Source organism: Pongo abelii, chromosome 3 (assembly GCF_028885655.2).
Source record: "Pongo abelii isolate AG06213 chromosome 3, NHGRI_mPonAbe1-v2.0_pri, whole genome shotgun sequence".
NCBI classification, from domain to species: Eukaryota; Metazoa; Chordata; class Mammalia; order Primates; family Hominidae; genus Pongo; species Pongo abelii.
Genome location: NC_071988.2, coordinates 116,573,545 through 116,595,880, shown reverse-complemented (window position 1 = coordinate 116,595,880; position 22,336 = coordinate 116,573,545). Strand labels below are relative to the sequence as shown.

The window sequence follows — 22,336 nt, the reverse complement described above, 5'->3', positions numbered from 1 at the left end:
CTCTGTCCCTCCTTTGCAGTGCTTCGGTACATGTTTGATAAGAGCCTGTTTTTTTTCCAGCGGTGCTTCAAACTCATCTTGAACATTCCAGTCCGCCAGAGAACTCTAGAACATGGTGAGTTTGAAGGGTGGGAGGGTGGAAGGAGAGGAATGTGGAACAGGAGGAGGAGTCAGGAAAGACAAGACTCATTTCTTCCTTCCTAGCCGCTCCTTTCCAGACCTATGTAGGTTTCACCACTACAGCCTTAGAGCCAAGCTGAAGGTGGATTTGTTCAAATCACATCTCGTCATCCTTATTAACAAAGACACCCAGCACAGTCAGGCATCTTAACTAGATCAACTCGTATCACTTTAACATGCCGACTTTTTTTCTCTGATCAAAATGGGAGAATGCTGTACATGGGTTTGTCACAGAGAAGAATTATGATGCTTTAAAAACACACACAGAGAATTAATAGGTTTTATGCAAATGTCAAGACATTATAAATAAAGAAAATAATGTTATTTGTCATGCAGGCTAAACACTGACCGACCCATTCAATATATTCTGGAAGTGGCAAAATAAAATTGGAAAAGTAGAACAAGTAATTTAACATACTACACTTATCTTCATATAAATTACTGCAATGAGGCACCATCACCATCACAACAAAGAAGAATTCCTACAGTGAATATGTGGAATTTTGGCTAAAAAAGAAAAGTCTATTTAGAAGTCAGTCACAGCCACATGGTTACCTCAAGCCTTACCTCATCACTGCTCCACCGGTTTGGGAATGAGGGGCGTAACTTCTTGATGCACACAATCTCCCTCATGTCCTCGTAAGAGGGGTCACTGGGCACTAGGTCATGATAAGGAAGCTGGTATTCTTCCACTATACCTAAAAATATGTTGTTACTATTATTATTAGAATTATTTTCTGTGAAGTAGAAATAAAAGTCTAACAGTTCTCAAAGGAAAAGTGCTATCAGTATTACAGACAAGTTCAGGCAGAAAAATAGCAAAATAAATCTTGAAAAATATTTACCCAAATGGTACCTTAATCTAATGTAGAAAAAATGAATACAAAGCCCAATGAAAAATATTATCATAGGTCTTCAAGCCTTTCTTTCCTAATTTCCAAAAGCTAAGTAAAACAAGCATCTTAAATTTCTTTCCAATTTTATGAAGAACAAATTAAAAGACAAATCTATATTAAATCTCAATGCAAATCTGCAAGACATATCCTGAACTCATACTACATAATATGTGACTGTTTCTATTACTATAATATGAAACTATGAATATCATAATAAATTCAGAAGTGTATCCTACTTGAACAAAATGTCAGATTTACATTTGTTCTGCTAATTGTAGGAATGTGGTTTCACACATTAAAAATTTAGAAAATTACAGACACCCAAAAATATTAACCATGAATTTTTTAGGTTCAAGGATTATCTGATTTTTTTTCTATATTTATCCAAATTTTCAGTAAGGAATACATTACTATTAGAAAAAATATGTATTGTTAAAAGAAAAGAAATACAAATCTATAGCATCTTCATAAAAATGCACACTAAACTTTCATTTTATTGTTCCTAGTATCTAATTTCTACCTTTTTCCTCTTCTCCTTTAAAAATGCAGGCTTCTCGTATCTTCTTTTTCACCTTCTCAGATTAACTCCTCATAATAATTACATTAGAGGCTGCTGCTCTGAACAATCTTTCGGGAGCACCCCTCCTCCCTATCCTAAATCATCTTTTATAGAAATATCATTGCTTTTCATCTGAAAAAGATGATGCCGTCAAGTTGGCAGATTATATACCACATCGTTAAATTCACTGGGGGTTTACTCTGCCAAAATCTGGGGTCTGTGTTATGCTCTTTCTTGTAAACTCAAATCTGTTATAAAATCATCAAGGAGGTTCAGAAGTTTTTTCAGACCATTCCAACTCACCATTTGTCCTGTGCCCTGCTGTGACCACAGAGCTTAATTATATGTATTATCTATGTTAATATTTCCTTTCACTGTGTTTTACCTCCATATGAGATAAGAAAAGTACAGGGCCTAACACTCAGGATGTGCTCTGCTTCATTTCATTTCTTTCTCCCTTTCTCATTCTCAGGACCTGGAAACAGCCTGAAGGCAAAGCCCACATCTCTTTTACCCATCTCCTATTTTCTGCTGGTGGATGGACTGATGGATGGGGTGGGGTAGGTGTATCTACTACAACAGACAAAGGCAGAGCCCACCACTTAAAATTATGAATTAATCAAATCTAACTGTTGAATAATAGGCCTTATTCTTTTCTCCATGTCATGTAATCAAGTTTTCAAAATTTCCTGTTAGCTGCCATTTAACTCTGTGTTTGAAACCTCAAACCTTTCTATCTTTCTTCTCCTTTAAAAGATGGAAAGGCCTACATCTGGATGTGTCTCTTTCACCCAAAAGGGCCTGGACTAGAAAGATAAGCCCAAAAAACTTCTAATATCTTCATAAAGTGTTAGAAAACAGAATTTTGTGTGCTTTGCCTCTCTGGAAAAATACAATAAAATCACTTATTGAGAGCTTCCTCTATCCCAGTTGTGGAAATAGGTATGCTATATAAATTATCTTATTAAATTCTCACAAATGCGTTTCTGAGATGACATTATTCTCCACACTACTCAGATGAGGAAACTTGGCTCTCAGGGATTAAGTAACTTGCCCAAGTCCATTCAGTTGGTATGGGGCAGAGCAAGGACTCCAACACCTCTAACAATAAGGCAACATTATAGCAAATCTCCATATCCAAACCTCCATATCCAAAGACAGCCCTAGCAAAGCAAATTAATACCCTAGCAGAGCAATTAATACCCTGCTGTTTATATAAAGCTACCTTGTTTTTAAGCCGAGAATAATTTCTCCTGTATTTGGCCCATAGGCTTTCAAATATAGGCTTCCTGTAGCCCTGTTTGTTTTAGATGTTCAAGAAAACATAATTAGAAAAATAACCTTGTTCTCTACACCTTCAACTTCCATAAAGCTATCTTAATTGAGTATAAGCATATTATTTTTTAAAAGGCTCGTCTACTTGGTTTTTTTTTTTTCTTTTTAAATACAGACTGGGTCCCAATCTATTGCCCAGACTAATCCTCAACTCCTGGCTTCAAGCGGTCCTCCCTGCTTGGCCTCCCAAAATGCTGGGATTGCAAACGTGAGGTTTATCTACTCCTTATAACGCGTGAAATCAAGGCATAGACAATTTGTTGAATTTTTTGGTTACTTCTTCTTTACATTTAGAATGAGAAATTTATTCAATATCTGGTTAGAGAAAATTTCCTGCATTAACTTTCCTTTTGGACAAAATAGTTCTCTCACTTCAGACAGAATGTGTTCTATTTCAAATTTCTTATAACAGGTTCAGAATTCCCAAAGTGATTATTAGAAAGCACTGTGCCACTGATAATGATCTTTCTATCGAAGTGTGAATGCAGGCTGATAAACTGTTTATTCTTTGTATTTAAATATGAACCTAAAGATGTTATGGCTCTACCAACCAAAATGAAAAGTATTAATAGTAATAATAGCTAACATGTACTGAGTGCAAATTATGTGCCAGGCAGTTCTCATTATCTTTACATTGAAACCATACAACCACAGAACAGGATACAATAATTCAATTCATCTTTAAGAGAACTCTGAAACAAAGAAAAGTTTATAACCTGTCCAAGGCATCACAGATAAATAGTAGGAACAAGAGCAAATCTCAGTACTAGTTAAGTGCATGCTGCACTTTCAGAATCTTCAGCAAGCTCATGTTTTCATGAAGATAGATTTAAATTGGCCATTATGAGGAACAGCAGCAGCATCAAGGCTTTTTAATGAGCACAACCATGGAATAATATACAGAGGACTTGATACAGAAAAGCCAAAGATTCAGCTCCTTGCCTAAAAGGTGTCAGAATTTACTCGAAGACAGACTGTGCAGCAATCAAAGTAGTACAAGTAATAATACTTCTGAATATTTAAATATGTCTTCTTGTTCATTATAATTGGTTTTACTAGGGAATCCTCATATGTGTAGAAAAAACAATATCATAAAAAAGTAACAATACTCTGATACTTTAATTTCCTTTTGATAAAAAACTGATGTTTTCAAATTGCTTTATGGGGAAGTTTTATAAAAAATACAGAAGGTAAGAAATGGGTGTCCCACCCCACATTTATGTCCTACTGTCATCTCTGCAGAGGAAATCCCAGGGAATGGAGTTGGGGATGGGGCCCAGCAGCTAGGTGAGAATAAACTGGCAGGGACAGAAAAGGGGGTTTGATTTGATCGAGCAACTGCTGGAGGAAGAACCCGAGAGAGAAATGAGACAATACACAGAGCAGAAAACAGTGATGCTTGAAAAGGCAGGGGAAGCTGACAGCGTGTCTAGTGGCAGGTGGAGGAAGGAAGCAGTCAAAGATTATTCTAGGATGTCGAATATAATTTCCTGGAAGCATTATGACTGCATCAACAGAAATAAAGGGGAAAATAAAACCAGATCTTATAGACAGTATGATAACTTTGATTTCTGATCAGAAAGAAAGGATTTGTAGTAGCTCCAATAGTAGCTTTCCAAAGACAGCACTGTTTCTTACCTCCTGATACACATCTCCTAGCAACCTCCCAAAGGATGAGGCCAAAACTATACATGTCAGCCATGATGTAAGACTGGAAGTGATTTCTGTTCAAGCTCTCGTCCAACACTTCTGGAGGCATATAGCGTTTGGTGCCAACTCGAGTGTTAGGTGGTATGTCAACTTCATTTGTATCACTAAGGAAAAAGTAAAGCAAAGCATTACAGCATTGAAGAGGACCAACAAAAACGAATCAAGGTGATTCCAAAACAATGGCTTTAGTTAGTGAAAGGTGGAAAAGAAAAACTTTCCACGGAATAAAAACAATTTCTTAAAGAATATTTCTTGCCAAAAGCTATATTAAATATTTACAGGTTAAAAGCCAATGAAAGGCAAGCTAGTATTGTGGTGCATGCCTGTAGGCCCAGCTATTCTGGAGGCTGAGGTGGGAGGATAGCTTGAGCCTAGAGGTTCAAGGCCTGACTGGGCAACATAGTGAGATGTCATCTCTTAAAAAAAGTTAGAAAAAAAACAATGAAGATGAAACTCAGTCAGAATGAAGCTGCAGCATTTAAAACTGCATTACCAATAGATCAAATTTATATCCTAAACAACTGCTAAATATATATTAAATGTCTAAAAAAAACCCTCTTCCTTCCCCTCCTATTTTAAAAACTTTACTCTTAAAATGGGCATGCACACATGACAATTTCGTGTGAAACAGTATTTTTTAAGCCAGCTGTTGTAAAGCTCCTACAAACAAGTTTCAAAAGGTGAGAAGGAGAGAACCAACAAAGATGCAATTGTTTTACTCTGACAAAGTGGGACATATAAAAAAGCTTTCTACTATCACTATTGTTTTATGAACCAAATAGCATTTAACTTTTTTTTTAAAGGAAGAAAACAATAATGGAATATAACATATTTCACTTTCTGAAAATTTTACAACATGGCCCATTTACTACTCCTTCCCATAGACTGGGAAAAGAGTAATGACGGAGGGACAACAACCTGCATACTGGCACTTGGGAACCATTGCCTCAGTGCGATGAGCTGGAGCCACAGTTCCAGCCCCTGTTCTAAGGGTGCTGAATGACTAGGCTGATGATTAAATGAGATGACATGTACAAGCCCTGCCAACATGGTACTAGGCACATATTAGATACTTAAGTACTGCACCTCATCAGAAAGTAAACGAACTAGGTAGAAAAGTAACAAACCCTAGGTATGACAGATGAACAGACTATAACCAAATAAGGTATACTATAAAACTGAAAAGGTACAGAAACTCATTATTAAGCTGAACTCTGTGGAAAATCTTGGATAAACCTTTCTACCTCCTGATACCCAAGAATTTTTTTTTTTTTTTTTTTTGCTTTTTCTTTTCATTACACTCTATTGACTCTCAAGCATTTACATGTTATTTCTCCTCAGCCTGGAAAACAGATTCATTTATCGAATATCACATTTATCCTGCTGTCATAGATAGTCAATACCAAAACACTAGTGGCTTCAGGAAAAAAACCAAAAATCAAAAACCTCTGGGTTTGATCTCATTGCCTTGACCACTTCTACAACATGAAATACGTGGTGTCATTTTTTGTCATTTGAGAACATTTTAAGTGTCACTCTGAATATCTCAAAATTTTTATATTTACTAAAACATAAAATATAAAACTTAATTTTAGAACTTTTTAAACTCACTTCTGGCTAAAATTCTTAATCTAAAATTTTATGTTTTAGATAAGATGACATATCAACAGATATGTCATCAGTGTACTCATTAGTCCCCTCATGGTTTTCTAGGTGCAATAATAACTAGCCTGTTTTCCTAAATAAAAGTTAAGATGTTAAAAAAAAAAGTTAAAGTGTAATTAAAAAACAAAACAGCTGGTATTCCTTACCATATGCAAACATAGGTCCCAGTGTTCTGGGCTCTTTTCTAAAACTGGAAAAAGAGGTTAAAATGTTAATTCTCAGCACTTACTGGTATAATAGAAAATTGTCATTTGTATGTGTAAATGATAAATGACAGGGGAGGAAAGTATGCTGAGAAGAGACTTAATGGTAAACTGGAAACATGTCAGATTGAATAGATGCTACAAAAGCTCCACTTCCATTTATAAAGCACGCTCTCCTCCTACTCCACCTGCTGACACCTCTCATGGGAGCAGAGTAGGGATTTCACTAATGTGTTGCCAGCATGTCCTAATTTTAATTTTTAATCATGAGGAAGATAGTGGTGACCCCAGGTAAGATGTCCTGGGTCCCATGCAGAGAAAACAAACATGAAGGTTTGCAGATGAAAAGAAGATGGTTAAAGACCTCAACTGTATTCCAGAACAAGAAGAATCTTAAGACAATGCACACAGAAGGGCATTTAGAAAGGCCAAAGGTGTAATCTGACCACAGTTGATAAAGATTTTAGGCAATTTCATTCCATTCTTACTCTTAGCTCCTTAATGTTTATTTGGATTTGGGAGGTCAGGAAAAGATAATGGAATGTGTGATGTAGAGATATCTATTAGAAAAATGAAAGGTAATTGTGACCTAATAATAGAATTAAAATTTGTGACAGCTGGACTATACATAGTTCATCTCTAAATTCTTTTTCTCAAACACTGCAAAAACATACACTCAAGGATTCTGAATGTCCACCAAATGTCAAAAATCAGTCCCTTACATAGTCCCTTAAATACATATGCATGTTCAGCAATAAGCCATCCCTCTCCTCCCCTTCCTCTCCCACCCTAGACGTTTGCCCTAGTAGTAGCTGAATAAATCTTCTCCCTAGTAACATTTGAGTAAGTAATCTGTTTTCCAACTGAAGACTATCAACTCCTTTGAGCCCCAAATACTTGTCATAGTCATTTGGTATATCCCCAAAGAGCATAGCCCCAATCCTTCTCCATTCGCAGTGTGTCTTGCACATGACAGGAAAATAATGTACTTTAAATGAAAGAAGGAAAAGGTTTGTTTACACTAAACTTTGCTATGGATAATTTAAAGGGAAATGTAAAAATCTCTGGAATGTATGGGCCATAAAATGAGATTTTACCAATTTCTAGAAGGATAAATAAAATTTTGTTGAGCAAACTAATTTTGTGAAAGATCACTATCAACCTATTGGCAAGTCCCTTTAGCACTACACTTAAACAACAAACATGAGAATTATAGGTAATCCATATCTGATACTGTAAAGTGTCAGAACCTCCAAAACATTTAGCTCTGCCCCTTCTTCCCTCAGGCATGTTTCTATAACTGAAAGTCATTAGACTACATTTCATTCTTAGATTTTCAGTAACATCATTTTACCTGTTCCCAAATAATGGCAGAGAAAAATCGAGCTTGTGTTAATCCTAAAGCCAAAAATAGAAATAAATGTGATTTAACACTGGGGTGCCAAGAATAAAGGAAGAAAAAGAGAATGGAAGTAGAGTCAGATGGTGTGGTACACGTGAGAACAGACAGTACAACAGACGGAAAGTTCTAGGAGAAAGAAGGAGGCAGAAAAGGGCAGGGTGCCTTCTGCACTAGCTTCCTCTAGCCTCCTTGTCCACAGAGGGCTACAGAGGGGAGAAACAAGGTTGACAAGAAAAGACAGATACTGCACAAGGGCTGTAGACTCAGAGACAGTAATTCCAACCCTACACAATAATCCTATGTACTGCAGTAGCTACATACATGTGAAGTCAGATTATAAAATCATACAGAGGAGACATAAATAGGATACTGGTTACTTCTGGGAAGGATAGCAGGAAATGAAAAAGGAATAGGACTGCAACAGGGCTATCTTCAACATTGTATTTCTTTTAAAAAGAAAAACCAGAGAAAAACAAGGTAAATTGCTAACATCTGTTCATATTAAATTATTACATGAGTGTCTCATTTTTATACTTTTGTGTATGTTTATAATATATCACAAATATAAGTATATATAATATATTTCTAAGTATAGTGTAAGTTAAAAGAACCCAGCAGGATCCAGAACTAGAAAAATGTACATTTCAAGGATTACAGGACAGGTTATAGGGATAAGGATGGGAAGAACAAAAGTGATATAAATAAACTGGATAAAATTACAGAGAAAACGAGCTGCTACGAAGGAGAACTGAGAATATCCCACTAAAAACAAGAGTGTTGCATTCACTACAGAAGACATGTTATCTCTCTTCTTCTTTCCCATGGAGAAGGGTTGGAAATGTGTGCACAAAGGGGTCATTATTAAAGAGCAGGGTTCAGAGAATTATAAGAGTAGACAATTTTGCCCTTTTATACTTCAATAATCAATGCTGCCACTAGATCCAACATGGCTTTTGTCCCTGTTAAGGTGAGTACTGAAGAGATTCAGACTTAAGTAGAATTAGAAGGAAATGGAAAATACAATTTGAGGAAAATAAAATAAAGAGATGTCAGATAAATTCCTCTCCAGGAAAAAAGCTTTCTTAGTGTTCAATTCATGCTTTAATGAGTATTTTAAAAAAAAAATGCCTGTTGTGGTGGCTCATGCCTGTAATCTCAGCATTTTGGAAGGCCGAGGCAGGTGGATTGCTTGAGTCCAGGAGTTCAAGACCAGCCTGGGCAACATGGTGAAACCCCGTCTCTACTAAAAATACAAAAATTTGCTGGGTGTGGTGGCATATGCCTGTAGTCCCAGCTACTTGCGAGGCTGAAGCAGGAGGATCACTTGAGCCCAGGAGGCAGAGATTGCAGTGAGCCAAGATCACACCACTCCACTCTAGCCTGGGCAACAGAGGGAGACCTCATCTCAAAAAATCAATGAACATTTAGGGACAGTGGGGATACAACAGCATAAAATGAAAATGTCTACAATTTTCTGAGTAAGAAATTAATGAGAGCCTGGGGATAAAGGGGAAGTCAGTGAGGGAGAAAAAGGGTTCTGTTCTTCTAGCCTAGGGTCATAAGATATCAAGCCCTGTAGGGGTAAAAAAAAAAAAAAAAATTGGGAGAAATGTCCAGGTGGACTAAATTTTATGTACTATCTTCCATCACAATCTCCAGTAAAAACATCTTCAAACCTGAGCTGTTCGTATTTTGGAAGCCAGGAACCAGCAACTATATAATGTGGAAAAGGCACAACATATATGGGAGCTATTGGCTAATAATGCAAAGGGGAAAACAACTCCTTTGAATTCCCAGACAAGCAGTGAATAATGCTGAGTTCCCTACTGTACCAGGTAGGAATGAGGTTAATGTCTGCATTCATCTGGATCTCAAAATGCAGGGCTGCTCTCAGCTAGGATTATTTAAAGAGGCCAGAAAACCAAGTTCATATTTCTGACCAAAATCACTTGAATGACAGTGGTATGATATAGAAAATGCCAGCATGGTGGAGTATGAGGTCTACATTGATAATCAAAGGGCTTCATAAGTCTATGGACACTCCAAGTGGCTCTTCTACCCCAGGGAAGACACTAACAAAGTGACAGTTCTGTAGGTTATGGTTTTGAGGGTAGGAAACGGGAGCAAAGGGAAAGACTGAGAGACAGAGAGACAAGAAAATTAAAAGACACACAAAACTATGATTTTCCTCTTCTCCTCTGAAGGTGCCAGGGAAGGACATACCAAGGAGGGGGTGATGGGAGCCACTCAGCCAGGAGACATATTTTAGCCACTGACATTGTTTAGAATTGCGGCACATGGTGACAATAAAAGTAGGATTTTAATCAGTTTTATTATCGACAGTGTACTCCCTTCTTGCCTGTGCCTGGTGTACCACCCCTGGCGTGCCCCTTAGCACAGCACTGCTGCCTGGTATGGCGTGTGTACACTGCAGGTGTTAGTGTAACTGTGGGAGGGAAGTCATGGGGCTGCTTGTGCGTGCAGAAAGGCTGAAAGTGGAGCCTTCAGCTGGGATCCTGAGCAGGTTGGAGAATGAAATATGAGCACCCCAGTGGACTCAGGGAACAGTGCATGCCTTAAGCTCTTGACTATCATGCATTAAATGAGGGCATGCAAAAGATTTTTGTTTTGGTGGCAAGGAGTAAGGGGGAGTTTTTTAGAAATATAATATCTCTTCAGCCTCATAATATATTAAATGTTTTTCATGTTAATTAAGCCTTTTAGTTACAAACCTAAACCCAGAAATTCTGGCTAAAAGTGTTATGTTAAAAAAACAAAGAGCCCCCACTGCTTGACTGAGCACAGGGCACCTTCCCCACTGTACCATAAACTGAAGTAAGAGTCTCATGAAAGTCCTAAGCACAGCCCGCTGTGGCAATGAGAGGCAAGCGCAGGGAAAGAGTTGCTAGCTCCAACAAGGTGGCTCTACCTCGTTGAGCCTTTGGGCACATGCGGGTGGTCCTCCTGCTGGATGTTGTTGATGCCTAAAACAGAGAGGAAAGGGAAAGAGAGGAAGTAGGCAGGTAAAAAAACATAATAGACAGGAGAAAGAAAAGAGAAGCAAACATTGTACACCTTAAAAAATCTGAAAAGCTTCTTATGAAATAAGAACTGTACTTTAAAGAATGTGTGAAAAAAAAAAGGAGGCATGAGAAGACATGTGAAGGAGGCCATGGGTTTGCTTGTGGCTTGTAAGTGATGTCTGAAATTAACTACCCATTACATATACTACAGGATGTTAAATCCTCTCTCAGCAAGATGATTTTGATTCCCCAAAAGCATAAAAAATTCTCAAGAGTCTATGGAAGAAGGGGCTGTGCACATCCCTGTGGGTTTCCTGTGGCATCCTGGAGATAGCTGAGGAACTGACTTGCAGAATCGAACTCTGCCTGGCAGATGTTCACCAATAAGGGGAGTTTTCTGCAGCAACTTTCAAGATTCAATGCTGCTATGATAAAATCCCAAGAAATCTCAGGGTATCTTAGAAACAGAACTTTAGAACTAAAAAGTCTTCAATACAAGGTGGGTATGGCTGCCGAAACCTTGACTGGGAGTGTTCACTATGCCACGAATGAGCTTAGTTTTATGACTTTGGTGGGTCATTTAGCCAAATCACATTTTAAAATGCAAACCAAAAGCAGTGCTAAAAAGAATCACATCAGCAAGACTCAAGAAATTCAGTACCCTCCAAACTAAGCTACCCTATCTCTTTTGTACTTGGATAATTTCACTATCATCCACTGGACATCAGTGTGACAGCTTAGTCTTTATTGCAGGTTTTCTATTTAAATTTAATACCTGAGAGCCCTAAGCCAGGATTTATTTTTCCCATATGAAAATATTTTATTCTGACTCTGAAGTCTCAGAGGGGTTGCTGAATTCTTCAGAGTGAAAAGTGAAAAGCTTTGTAAGTTTCTTCAAGGCATTTCATGTGTCATTGTTTTCTCCTCCCAGTAGGGACTGAGGGTAATGGTGATGTCCGCCAGCACATCACCTGGGTTAAATTTCTGCTGAGCAGGAAACGCATCGGCACTTACGTCACTGTCAAGAGAATGCATGAAGAAACCAATACAGCATTTTAAAATTTATATGAGCAGGAAATCTCTAAGGCACAGTCTGCTCCCTCTCTGTGGCTCTCGACTTCCCTGGGAGCCTTTCAGAAATAACTGAAAAGCCTAAGAGAACACTTACCATTACACAGAGACCGTCTCACAGGAAGTTCTCATATGAAGTCAGAGAATTCAGCACAGGGTAAGCTGTGACTCCACTTGTAATTAAAGTCTAAATATCCATGCATATGTGCACAAATACAATATAAAACAGTGAAAAAAAGAATAGAAACTAAAGAAACACATAAAGCAAGTTTTAAAAATTAGGCTCAAAAACTGAGAAGAGCAAACTTTGAAACATAGAAAATAAAACTAGAAAAAGCACCTCTGAAATGATCAAATGTAACCTGCATGTAATGGAAGATGATGCTGAGGCCCAGAAAGGTAAATGGCCTCACACAGCTAGGCTATGGCCATAGGAGTCTGCACAGCCAACATCTGAGCCATCACCTTCATCTCTTCATCTCTTGATGAACTAGTTAATATATGCCAAATAAATGTCTGAATTATCCCTTACAATAGTCCCTCCACTTCCTAGAATCAGGATTTGTATGAAATTTGAGAGGTCATTCAGTTCATTCTCCTTCCATTAAGCAGAACTAAGTTTCTATAATATAATAGACACTCACTTTCCTTTTTTTTTTTAAGGTCTATAAAGGAGATGAGTCTCAGTTACTTTGCTATTGCCTACATTTATTGATTCACAACAATGTTAGAATATCTATAATGGGTAACTCACTATGTCATGTTAAATGGGAAATATATTAATTAAGTTGGCATGTATCCTGCTCTCAGGATGCGCCATCACTGGTAGGAGAGATGAAGCATGTCCCAAAATAATTATAATAGCAAGCAGACAACGACCAGGAACTTAAAGAGTAGTACAGAAGATGCTGTCATTATTCTCAGCTGGGGGATGAATCAAGTGACTTAGAGGTGATTCTGAGACTGGATTAGGATACATGGAAAATCAGGGACTTTCCAAGCTAGGGACTGTGCAATCAAAAGCAAGACAACAGCAAGCATGGGGTATATAAGCAGAAAATTCAAGCAGCTCACTTTCGCAAACGAAAGCATACAAATTGGAGAGTTTGTAGAATGTAAGATTAGAAAGGTGGATTTCATCCAGAACGTGTAGGATCTCTGGTATTAGGAAAAAAGTTCTTTTTCCTTCATCCCGTGTTCCATATGGAATCATTTATCCATTAAAAGTTAAGTAATGAGCACCAGGGAAAGGCACTAAAAACGCAAATCTAAAAAATGCATGTTATCTACTTTCAAGGGGCTTACTTTCCATTGGGAATGACAAATAAGTAGTCAATGATGACTATATAATAGGCAAGACATTTCATGGTAATAAGCACAGAGTTACGTTAGAAGACATAAGAACGGAGACTAAAAACAGCAGGTGGGGAGGTTACAAGATGGCCGAATAGGAACAGCTCCAGTCTATAGCTCCCAGCGTGAGCGACACAGAAGATGAGTGATTTCTACATTTCCAACTTAGGTACTGGGTTCATCTCACTGGGGCCTGTCGGACAGTGGGTGCAGCCCACGGAGTGTGAGCAGAAGGAGGGCGGGGCATCGCCTCACCCACGAAGCGCAAGGGTCAGGGAATTACCTTTCCTAGCCAAGGGAAGCCATGACAGACGGTACCTGGAAAATTGGGACACTCCCACCCTAATACCGCACTTTTCCAACAGTCTTAGCAAACGGCACACCAGGAGATTATATCCCGCCCCTGGCTCAGAGGGTCCCACGCCCATGGAGCCTCGCTCATTGCTAGCACAGCAGTCTGAGATTGAACTGCAAGGCGGCAGCGAGGCTGGGGGAGGGGCGTCTGCCATTGCTGAGGCTTGAGTAGGTAAACAAAGCAGTCGGGAAGCTCAAACTGGGTGGAGCCCACTGCAGCTCAAGGAGGCCTGCCTGCCTCTGTAGACTCCACCTCTGGGGGCAGAGTATAGCTGAACAAAAGGCAGCAGAAACTTCTGCAGACTTAAACATCCCTGTCTGACAGCTTTGAAGAGAGTAGTGGTTCTCCCAGCATGCAGTTTGAGATCTGAGAACGGACAGACTGCCTCCTCCAGTGGGTCCCTGACCACCAAGTAGCCTAACTGGGAGGCACCTCCCAGTAGGGGCTGACTGACACCTCATACAGCCGGGTGCCCCTCTGAGACGAAGCTTCCAGAGGAAGGATCAGGCAGCAACATTTGCCGTTCTGCAATATTGGCTGTTCTGCAGCCTCCGCTGGTGATACCCAGGCAAACAGGGTCTGGAGTGGACCTCCAGCAAACTCCGACAGACCTGCAGCTGAGGGTCCTGACTGTTAGAAGGAAAACTAACAAGCAGAAAGGACATCCATACCAAAACCCCATCTGTACATCACCATCATCAAAGACCACAGGAAGATAAAACCACAAAGATGGGGAGAAACCAGAGCAGAAAAGCTGAAAATTCTAAAAATCAGAGCACCTCTTCTCCTCCAAAGGAACGCAGCTCCTCACCAGCAACGGAACAAAGCTGGACAGAGAATGACTTTGACAAGTTGAGAGAAGAAGGCTTCAGACAATCGGCATTTACAAACTTCTCTGAGCTAAAGGAGGATGGCCAAACTCATTGCAAAGAAGCTAAAAACCTTGAAAAAAGATTAGACGAATGGCTAACTAGAATAAACAGCGTAGAGAAGACCTTAAATGACTTGATGGAGCTGAAAACCATGGCACGAGAACTACGTGATGCATGCACAAGCTTCAGTAGCCGATTCGATCAAGTGGAAGAAAGGGTATCAGTGATGGAAGATCAAATGAATGAAATGAAGTGAGAAGAGAAGTGTAGAGAAAAAAAGAGTAAAAAGTAACAAACAAACCCTCCAAGAAATATGGGACTATGTGAAAAGACCAAATCTACGTCTGATTGGTGTACCAGAAAGTGATGGGGAGAATGGAACCAAGTTGGAAAACACTCTGCAGGATATTATCCAGGAGAACTTCCCCAACCTAGCAAGGCAAGCCAACATTCAAATTCAGGAAATACAGAGAACACCACAAAGATACTCCTCAAGGAAAGCAACTCCAAGACATAGAATTGTGAAATTCACCAAAGTTGAAATGAAGGAAAAAATGTTAAGGGCAGCCAGAGAGAAAGGTCGGGTTAGCCACAAAGGGAAGTCCATCAGACTAACAGCAGATCTCTCAGCAGAAACTCCACAAGCCAGAAGAGAGTGGGGGCCAATATTCAACATTCTTAAAGAAAAGAATTTTCAACCCAGAATTTCATATCCAGCCAAACTAAGCTTCATAAGTGAAGGAGAAATAAAATACTTTACAGACAAGCAAATGCTGAGAGATTTTGTCACCATCAGGCCTGCCTTACAAGAGCGCCTGAAGGAAGCACTAAACATGGAAAGGAACAACCGGTACCAGCCACTGCAAAAACATGCCAAATTGTAAAGACCATCAATGCAAGGAAGAAACTGCATCAACTAACAAGCAAAATATCCAGCTAACATCATCATGACAGGATCAAACTCACACATAACAATATTAACCTTAAATTTAAATGGGCTAAATGCTCCAATTAAAAGATACAGACTGGCAAACTGGATAAAGAGTCAAGACCCATCAGTGTGCTGTATTCAGGAGACCATCTCATGTGCAGAGACACACATAGGCTCAAAATAAACGGATAGAGGAAGATCTACCAAGCAAATGGAAAACAGAAAAAAGCAGGGGTTGCAATACTAGTCTCTGATAAAACAGACTTTAAACCAGCAAAGATCAAAAGAGACAAAGAAGGCCATTACATAATGGTAAAGGGACCAATTCAACAAGAAGAGCTAACTATCCTAAATATATATGCACCCAATACAGGAGCACCCAGATTCATAAAGGAAGTCGTTAGAGACCTACAAAGGGACTTAGACTCCCACACAATAATAATGGGAGACTTTAACACCCCACTGTCAACATTAGACAGATCAACGAGACAGAAAGTTAACAAGGATATCCAGGAATTGAACTCAGCTCTGCACCAAGCGGACCTAATAGACGTCTACAGAACTCTCCACCCCAAATCAACAGAATATACATTCTTCTCAGCACCACATTGCACTTATTCCAAAATTGACCACATAGTTGGAAGTAAAGCACTCCTCAGCAAATGTAAATGAACAGAAATTATAACAAACTGTCTCTCAGACCACAGTGCAATCAAACTAGAACTCAGGATTAAGAAACTCACTCAAAACCGCTCAATTACATGGAAACTGAACAACCTGCTCCTGAATGACTACTGGGTACATTAGGAAATGAAGGCAGAAATAAAGACGTTCTTTGAAACCAATGAGAACAAAGACACAAACATACCAGGATCTCTGGGACACATTTAAAGCAGTGTGTAGAAGGAAATTTATAGCACTAAATGCCCACAAGAGAAAGCAGGAAAGATCTAAAATTGATACCCTGACATCACAATTAAAAGAACAAGAGAAGCAAGAGTAAACACATTCAAAAGCTAGCAGAAGGCAAGAAATAACTAAGATCAGAGCAGAACTGAAGGAGATAGAGACACAAAAAACCCTTCAAAAAAATCAATGAATCCAGGAGCTGGTTTTTTGAAAAGATCAACAAAATTGATAGACTGCTAGAAAGACAAATAAAGAAGAAAAAAGAGAAGAATCAAATAGACGCAATAAAAAATGATAAAGGGGATATCACCACCGATCCCACAGAAATACAAACTAACATCAGAGAATACTATAAACACCTCTGCGCAAATGAACTAGAAAATAGAAGAAATGGATAAATTCCTCGACACATACACCCTCCCAAGACTAAACCAGGAAGAAGCTGAATCCCTGAATAGACTAATAACAGGCTCTGAAATTGAGGCAATAATTAATAGCCTACCAACGAAAAAAGTTCAGGACCAGACGGATTCACAGTTGAATTCTACCAGAGGTACAATGCAGAGCTGGTACCATGCCTTCTGAAACTATTCCAATCAATAGAAAAAGAGGGAATCCTCCCTAACTCATTTTATGAGGCCAGCATCATCCTGATACCAAAGCCTGGCAGATACACAACAAAAAAAGAGAATTTTAGACCAATATCTCTGATGAACATCGATGCAAAAATCCTCAATAAAATACTGGCAAACCCAATCCAGCAGCACAACAAAAAGCTTATCCACCATGATCAAGTGGGCTTCATCCCTGGGATGCAAGGCTGGTTCAACATACACAAATCAATAAACGTAGTCCGTCTGGTCCTGGACTTGTTTTGGTTGGCAGGCTATTAATTATTGCCTACCAAAGACAAAAACCACATGATCATCTCAATACATGCAGAAAAGGCCTTCAACAAAATTTAACAGCGCTTCATGTTAAAAACTCTCAATAAACTAGGTATTGATGGGACGTATCTCAAAATAATAAGAGCTATTTATGACAAACCCATGGCCAATATCATACCGAATGGGCAAAACCTGGAAGCACTCCCTTTGAAAACTGGCACAAGACAGGGATGACCTCTCTCAGCACTCCTATTCAACAGTGTTGGAAGTTCTGGCCAAAGCAATCCAGCAGGAGAAAGAAATAAAGGGTATTCAATTAGGAAAACAGGAAGTCAAATTGTCCCTGTTTTCAGATGACATGATTGTATATTTAGAAAACCCCATCGTCTCAGCCCAAAATCTCCTTAAGCTGATAAGCAACTTCGGCAAAGTCTCAGGATACAAAATCAATATGCAAAAATCACAAGCATTCCTATACACCAGTAACAGACAAACAGAGAGCCAAATCATGAGTGAACTCCCATTCACAATTGCTTCAAAGAGAATAAAATACCTAGGAATCCAATTTATAAGGGATGTGAAGGAACTCTTCAAGGAGAACTACAAACCACTGCTCAAGGAAATAAAAGAGGACACAAACTAATGGAAGAACATTGCATGCTCATGGATAGGAGGAATCAATATCATGAAAATGTCCATACTGCCCAAGGTAATTTATAGATTCAATGCCATCCCCATCAAGTTACCAATGACTTTCTTCACAGAATTGGAAAAAACTACTTTAAAGTTCATATGGGACCAAAAAAGAGCCCGCATTGCCAAGTCAATCCTAAGCCAAAAGAACAAAGCTGGAGGCATCACACTACCTGACTTCAAACTATACTACAAGGCTACAGTAACCAAAACAGCATGGTACTGGTATCAAAACAGAGATATAGACCAATGGAACAGAACAGAGCCCTCAGAAATAATACCACACATCTACAACTATCTGATCTTTGACAAACTTGACAAAAACAAGAAATGGGGAAAAGATTTCCTGTGTAATAAATGGGGCTTGGAAAACTGGCTAGCCATATGTAGAAAGCTGAAACTGGATCTCTTCCTTACACCTTATACAAAAATTAATTCAAGATGGATTAAAGATTTAAATGTGAGACCTAAAACCATAAAAACCACAGAAGAAAACCTAGGCAATACCATTCAGGACACAGGCATGGGCAAGGACTTTATGTCTAAAACACCGAAAGCAATGGCAACAAAAGCCAAAATTGACAAATGGGATCTAATTAAACTAAAGAGCTTCTGCACAGCAAAGAAACTACCATCAGAGTGAACAGGCAACCTACAGAATGGAAGAAAATTTTTGCAATCTACCCACATGACAAAGGGCTAGTATCCAGAATCTACAAAGAACTCAAACAAATTTACAAGAAAAAAATGAACAACCCCATCAAAAAGTGGGCGAAGGATATGAACAGACACTTTTCAAAAGAAGACATTTATGCAGCCAACAGACACATGAAAAAATGCTCATCATCACTGGCCATCAGAGAAATGCAAATCAAAACCACAATGAGATGCCATCTCACACCAGTCAGAATGGTGATCATTAAAAAGTCAGGAAACAACAGGTGCTGGAGAGGATGTGGAGAAATAGGAACACTTTTACACTGTTGGTGGGACTGTAAACTAGTTCAACCATTGTGGAAGACAGTGTGGCGATTCCTCAAGGATCTAGAACTAGAAATACCATTTGACCCAGCCATCCCATTACTGAGTATATACCTAAAGGATTATAAATCATGCTGCTATAAAGACACATGCACACGTATGTTTACTGTGGCACTATTCACAATAGCAAAGACTTGGAACCAACCCAAATGTACATTGATGACAGACTGGATTAAGAAAATGTGGCACATATACACCATGGAATACTATGCAGCCATGAAAAAGGATGAGTTCATGTCCTTTGTAGGGACATGGATGAAACTGGAAACCATCATTCTCAGCAAACTATCACAAGGACAGAAAACCAAACATCGCTTGTTCTCACTCATAGGTGGGAACTGAACAATGAGAACACTTCGACACAGGGTGGGGAACATCACACACCGGGCCTGTCGTGGGGTGGAGGGGGGAGGGATAGCATTAGGAGATATACCTAATGTAAATGACAAGTTAATGGGTGCATCACACCAACATGGCACATGTATACATATGTAACAAACCTGCACGTTGTGCACATGTACCCTAGAACTTAAAGTATAATGAAAAAAAAAAAAAAAAAAACAGCAGGTGGGCCAGGCATGGTGGCTCATGCCTATAATCCCAGCATTTTGGGAGGCTGATGCAGGAAGAGTCCAGGAGTTTGAGGCCAGCCTGGCAACATAGTGAGATCCCATCTATTAAAAAAAAAAAAAATTAGCCAGGCATGGTGGCACATGTCTGAAGTTCCAATTACTCAGGAGGCTGAGGTGGGAGGACTGCTTGGGCCTGGAAGGTCAAGGCTGCAGTGAGTTGTGATGGTGCCACTGCACTCCAGTCTGGGTGACAGAGGCAGTCTTTGTCTAAAAAATAAAAATAAAAAAAGAAGGTGTCTCAAAGGAAGAAACTGTGAAGATCAGTAGTTGTGATCTAGACAGAGAAGGGGATATGGGTGTTCGGGTAATGATAAAAGCATGTTATAAACACTTGATGGTATGAGAAGTGTGAAGTCTTCAGAATAAATCTTGCCAAAGGTAAGGAGTGTGGTGGAAATAGGGCAGAAGAATAGCCCAGGGTCAGAAAAGAAAGAGTCCACTGCACCAAGGCACTCTAACGACATTTTAATACGAAGCCACAGGAAACTATGAAATTATTTTGATGCCCAAAATTAGGCTTCAAGAAAATAAATCCAGTGGCAGCATGTACAAAAGACTGGAAATAGGAGAGACAAAGAGAAGGTAACTCAAAATGCTTCACCCCAGAATCTAGAAAAATGGTATAGAAGGCCCACACTGGCCCAGTACAAATGGGAATATTGTGGACAGAAAATTCATTCACTTGAGCAAACCAAAAGTTAGGGAACGAAAGATGATGTCAGATACCTAATATTAAGAATGGATCAGCCAAAACTAGGAAGGAAATGCAGATACAGCAGGAAATCTAGCAGTGGGAAAACACGTAAGAGGTAAAAAGAGAGCAGAGGCAGTGGAGAGAGAGAAAGGAGAATTTGGAGTAGAGAGATACACCAAGAAAACAGGAGAAAGAAAGGTTTGGACACTGTGGATAGGGTGATGGCAATAGAGAAGGCCTCTGGTGACCAAGCCCAGTGGTGTCTCTAAATACAGCAGTGTCCAAAGAGAATGAACAGAAGCCAAATTACAAGACTATTAACAAATTGCTGGGTTTTGGAAGCAGATGATCTTTTGGAACTCTTGGGAGAAATTTAACAGGGGAGAGAAGGAGAGAGAGGCTGGTAATTTAAGAAGCATTGTGGGATTTTTTTTTTATAGGAAGACTTGAAAAGGGTTGTAGGCCAGAGGAAAAAAAATCAGAAGGGAGAAAGGATTTAATAATCTTTATTGGCAGGAGGTTCCTATTTCTAACTTAAATCTATAGCCCAAATCATTTCCTCTTGCTTTGTTTTTCAAGATCAAGAACTTCAATTTCCCATCCTTTACATGGTGAAGACCTTCATATATTTGGGGTATGTTATTAAATCACACCTCAGCCTTTAGTTCTGGCCGAAAATACCAATCAATTCGTGTTTTTTTGTGAATTTTACTTTCCAAACTTTTAATAATCTCCATGGCTTTTTCTTTGTGCTCTTCTCCATGTATTACAGAGTCTTAGAAAAATCCACAAGATGCTCCAACAATTTATTAATGGCTAAGCCTAAACTGAGTTCTTTAAAAGGTAGTTATACGATGATTTCTCTACATGAGTGGTTTGCAAGCTCATTTTGTTTGTTTTGTTTTCCAAACAGAGAAACCATTTATTCGAATTAAATCATCTGTGAGACAGAAGAAGCCTCTCTGATTAAAGTGGGAGTAAGCAAAATAGAGTCCCAACTATCATCTCCCCTCCCTACTGTGCAGAAGCTACTGATGTAACCCAAGCAGCCCTAGGGGTCTGAAAACCACTGTTTTACAACATGCTCTGGTTTATGTGCACAGATGTTAAATTCACTGTTTCAGGTACAGGATAACAGTACTGAATAACAGCTGGGCTTTGTTTATTAGTTTCTAACATTTCTCACAAAACACCTATGCAAGTTATCTTTCCTATACCATATAAAAATTGTCTTTATCCATACATAATCTGTAAATATTCCCCAAAACTTTTTCCTACTTGCAAATGTTATGCAGAATTCTGACTACATATTCCCAGGAATTAGCTACTTCTTTTCTATATAACTTAATGACAGCTGCAAACCTAATGTGAACAGTCTCTAAGCAATGTCTCTGATGAGCATAGAAACAATAGAACAGACCCAAATATGCTGTGTTGCTAATAAAATGTTTGGTGGTTCTCCCTGTCAAATGAAAAAATTAATGATATTCCTCTTCTACTAAATATCCTAGAAGCACTGCACTACAAAATAAAAAAGTAACAGAAAAGAGTCATAAAACATGTATTTGTTCACTTTGATACTAACCTAATAAATTTAACAGCCAGGCCCAGGTCAGCAATACAGCAAGTTCCATTTTTCTTCACCAGAATGTTTTTACTTTTCAGATCTCGATGGGCAATTGCTGGTTTGCCTTGAGTACTAAAGATTTCTGTGTGTAAATGACATAAGCCACTGACAGAAGAGTAGGCTAACTTCAGCATTGATTTAGTGTCTAGGGTGGTGGACTTCAGATAATCATAAAGGGAACCATTTTCATGATAGTCTGTGATTAGGTACAACTGGGTCCAGGACCCTGTCCCTTTGATATCTGCAGCAATGAAACCTAAAAGGAAAAAAGATGAAAAGGTTTAGTGTTTTCCAAATA

General features: G+C 39.0%; 1 protein-coding gene across 6 annotated transcripts in view; it reads right to left on the bottom strand.

Annotated features, from left to right (window-relative positions):
• The window catches only part of BMPR1B (bone morphogenetic protein receptor type 1B), a 391,772-nt gene that overhangs the window by 6,968 nt on the left and 362,468 nt on the right, over positions 1–22,336 (bottom strand). For all 6 annotated transcript variants that reach the window (XR_010139750.1, XM_024246443.3, XM_054554197.2 and 3 more), the window contains 3 exons: positions 21,997–22,294; positions 4,609–4,784; positions 748–878 (listed from right to left, as the gene is read on the bottom strand). Coding sequence is in view for 5 of the 6 variants with exons in the window: in XM_024246443.3 (XP_024102211.1) it covers positions 748–878; positions 4,609–4,784; positions 21,997–22,294 (605 nt within the window). In the remaining variant the exon portion in view is untranslated. The remainder of the gene's footprint in view (positions 1–747; positions 879–4,608; positions 4,785–21,996; positions 22,295–22,336) is intronic.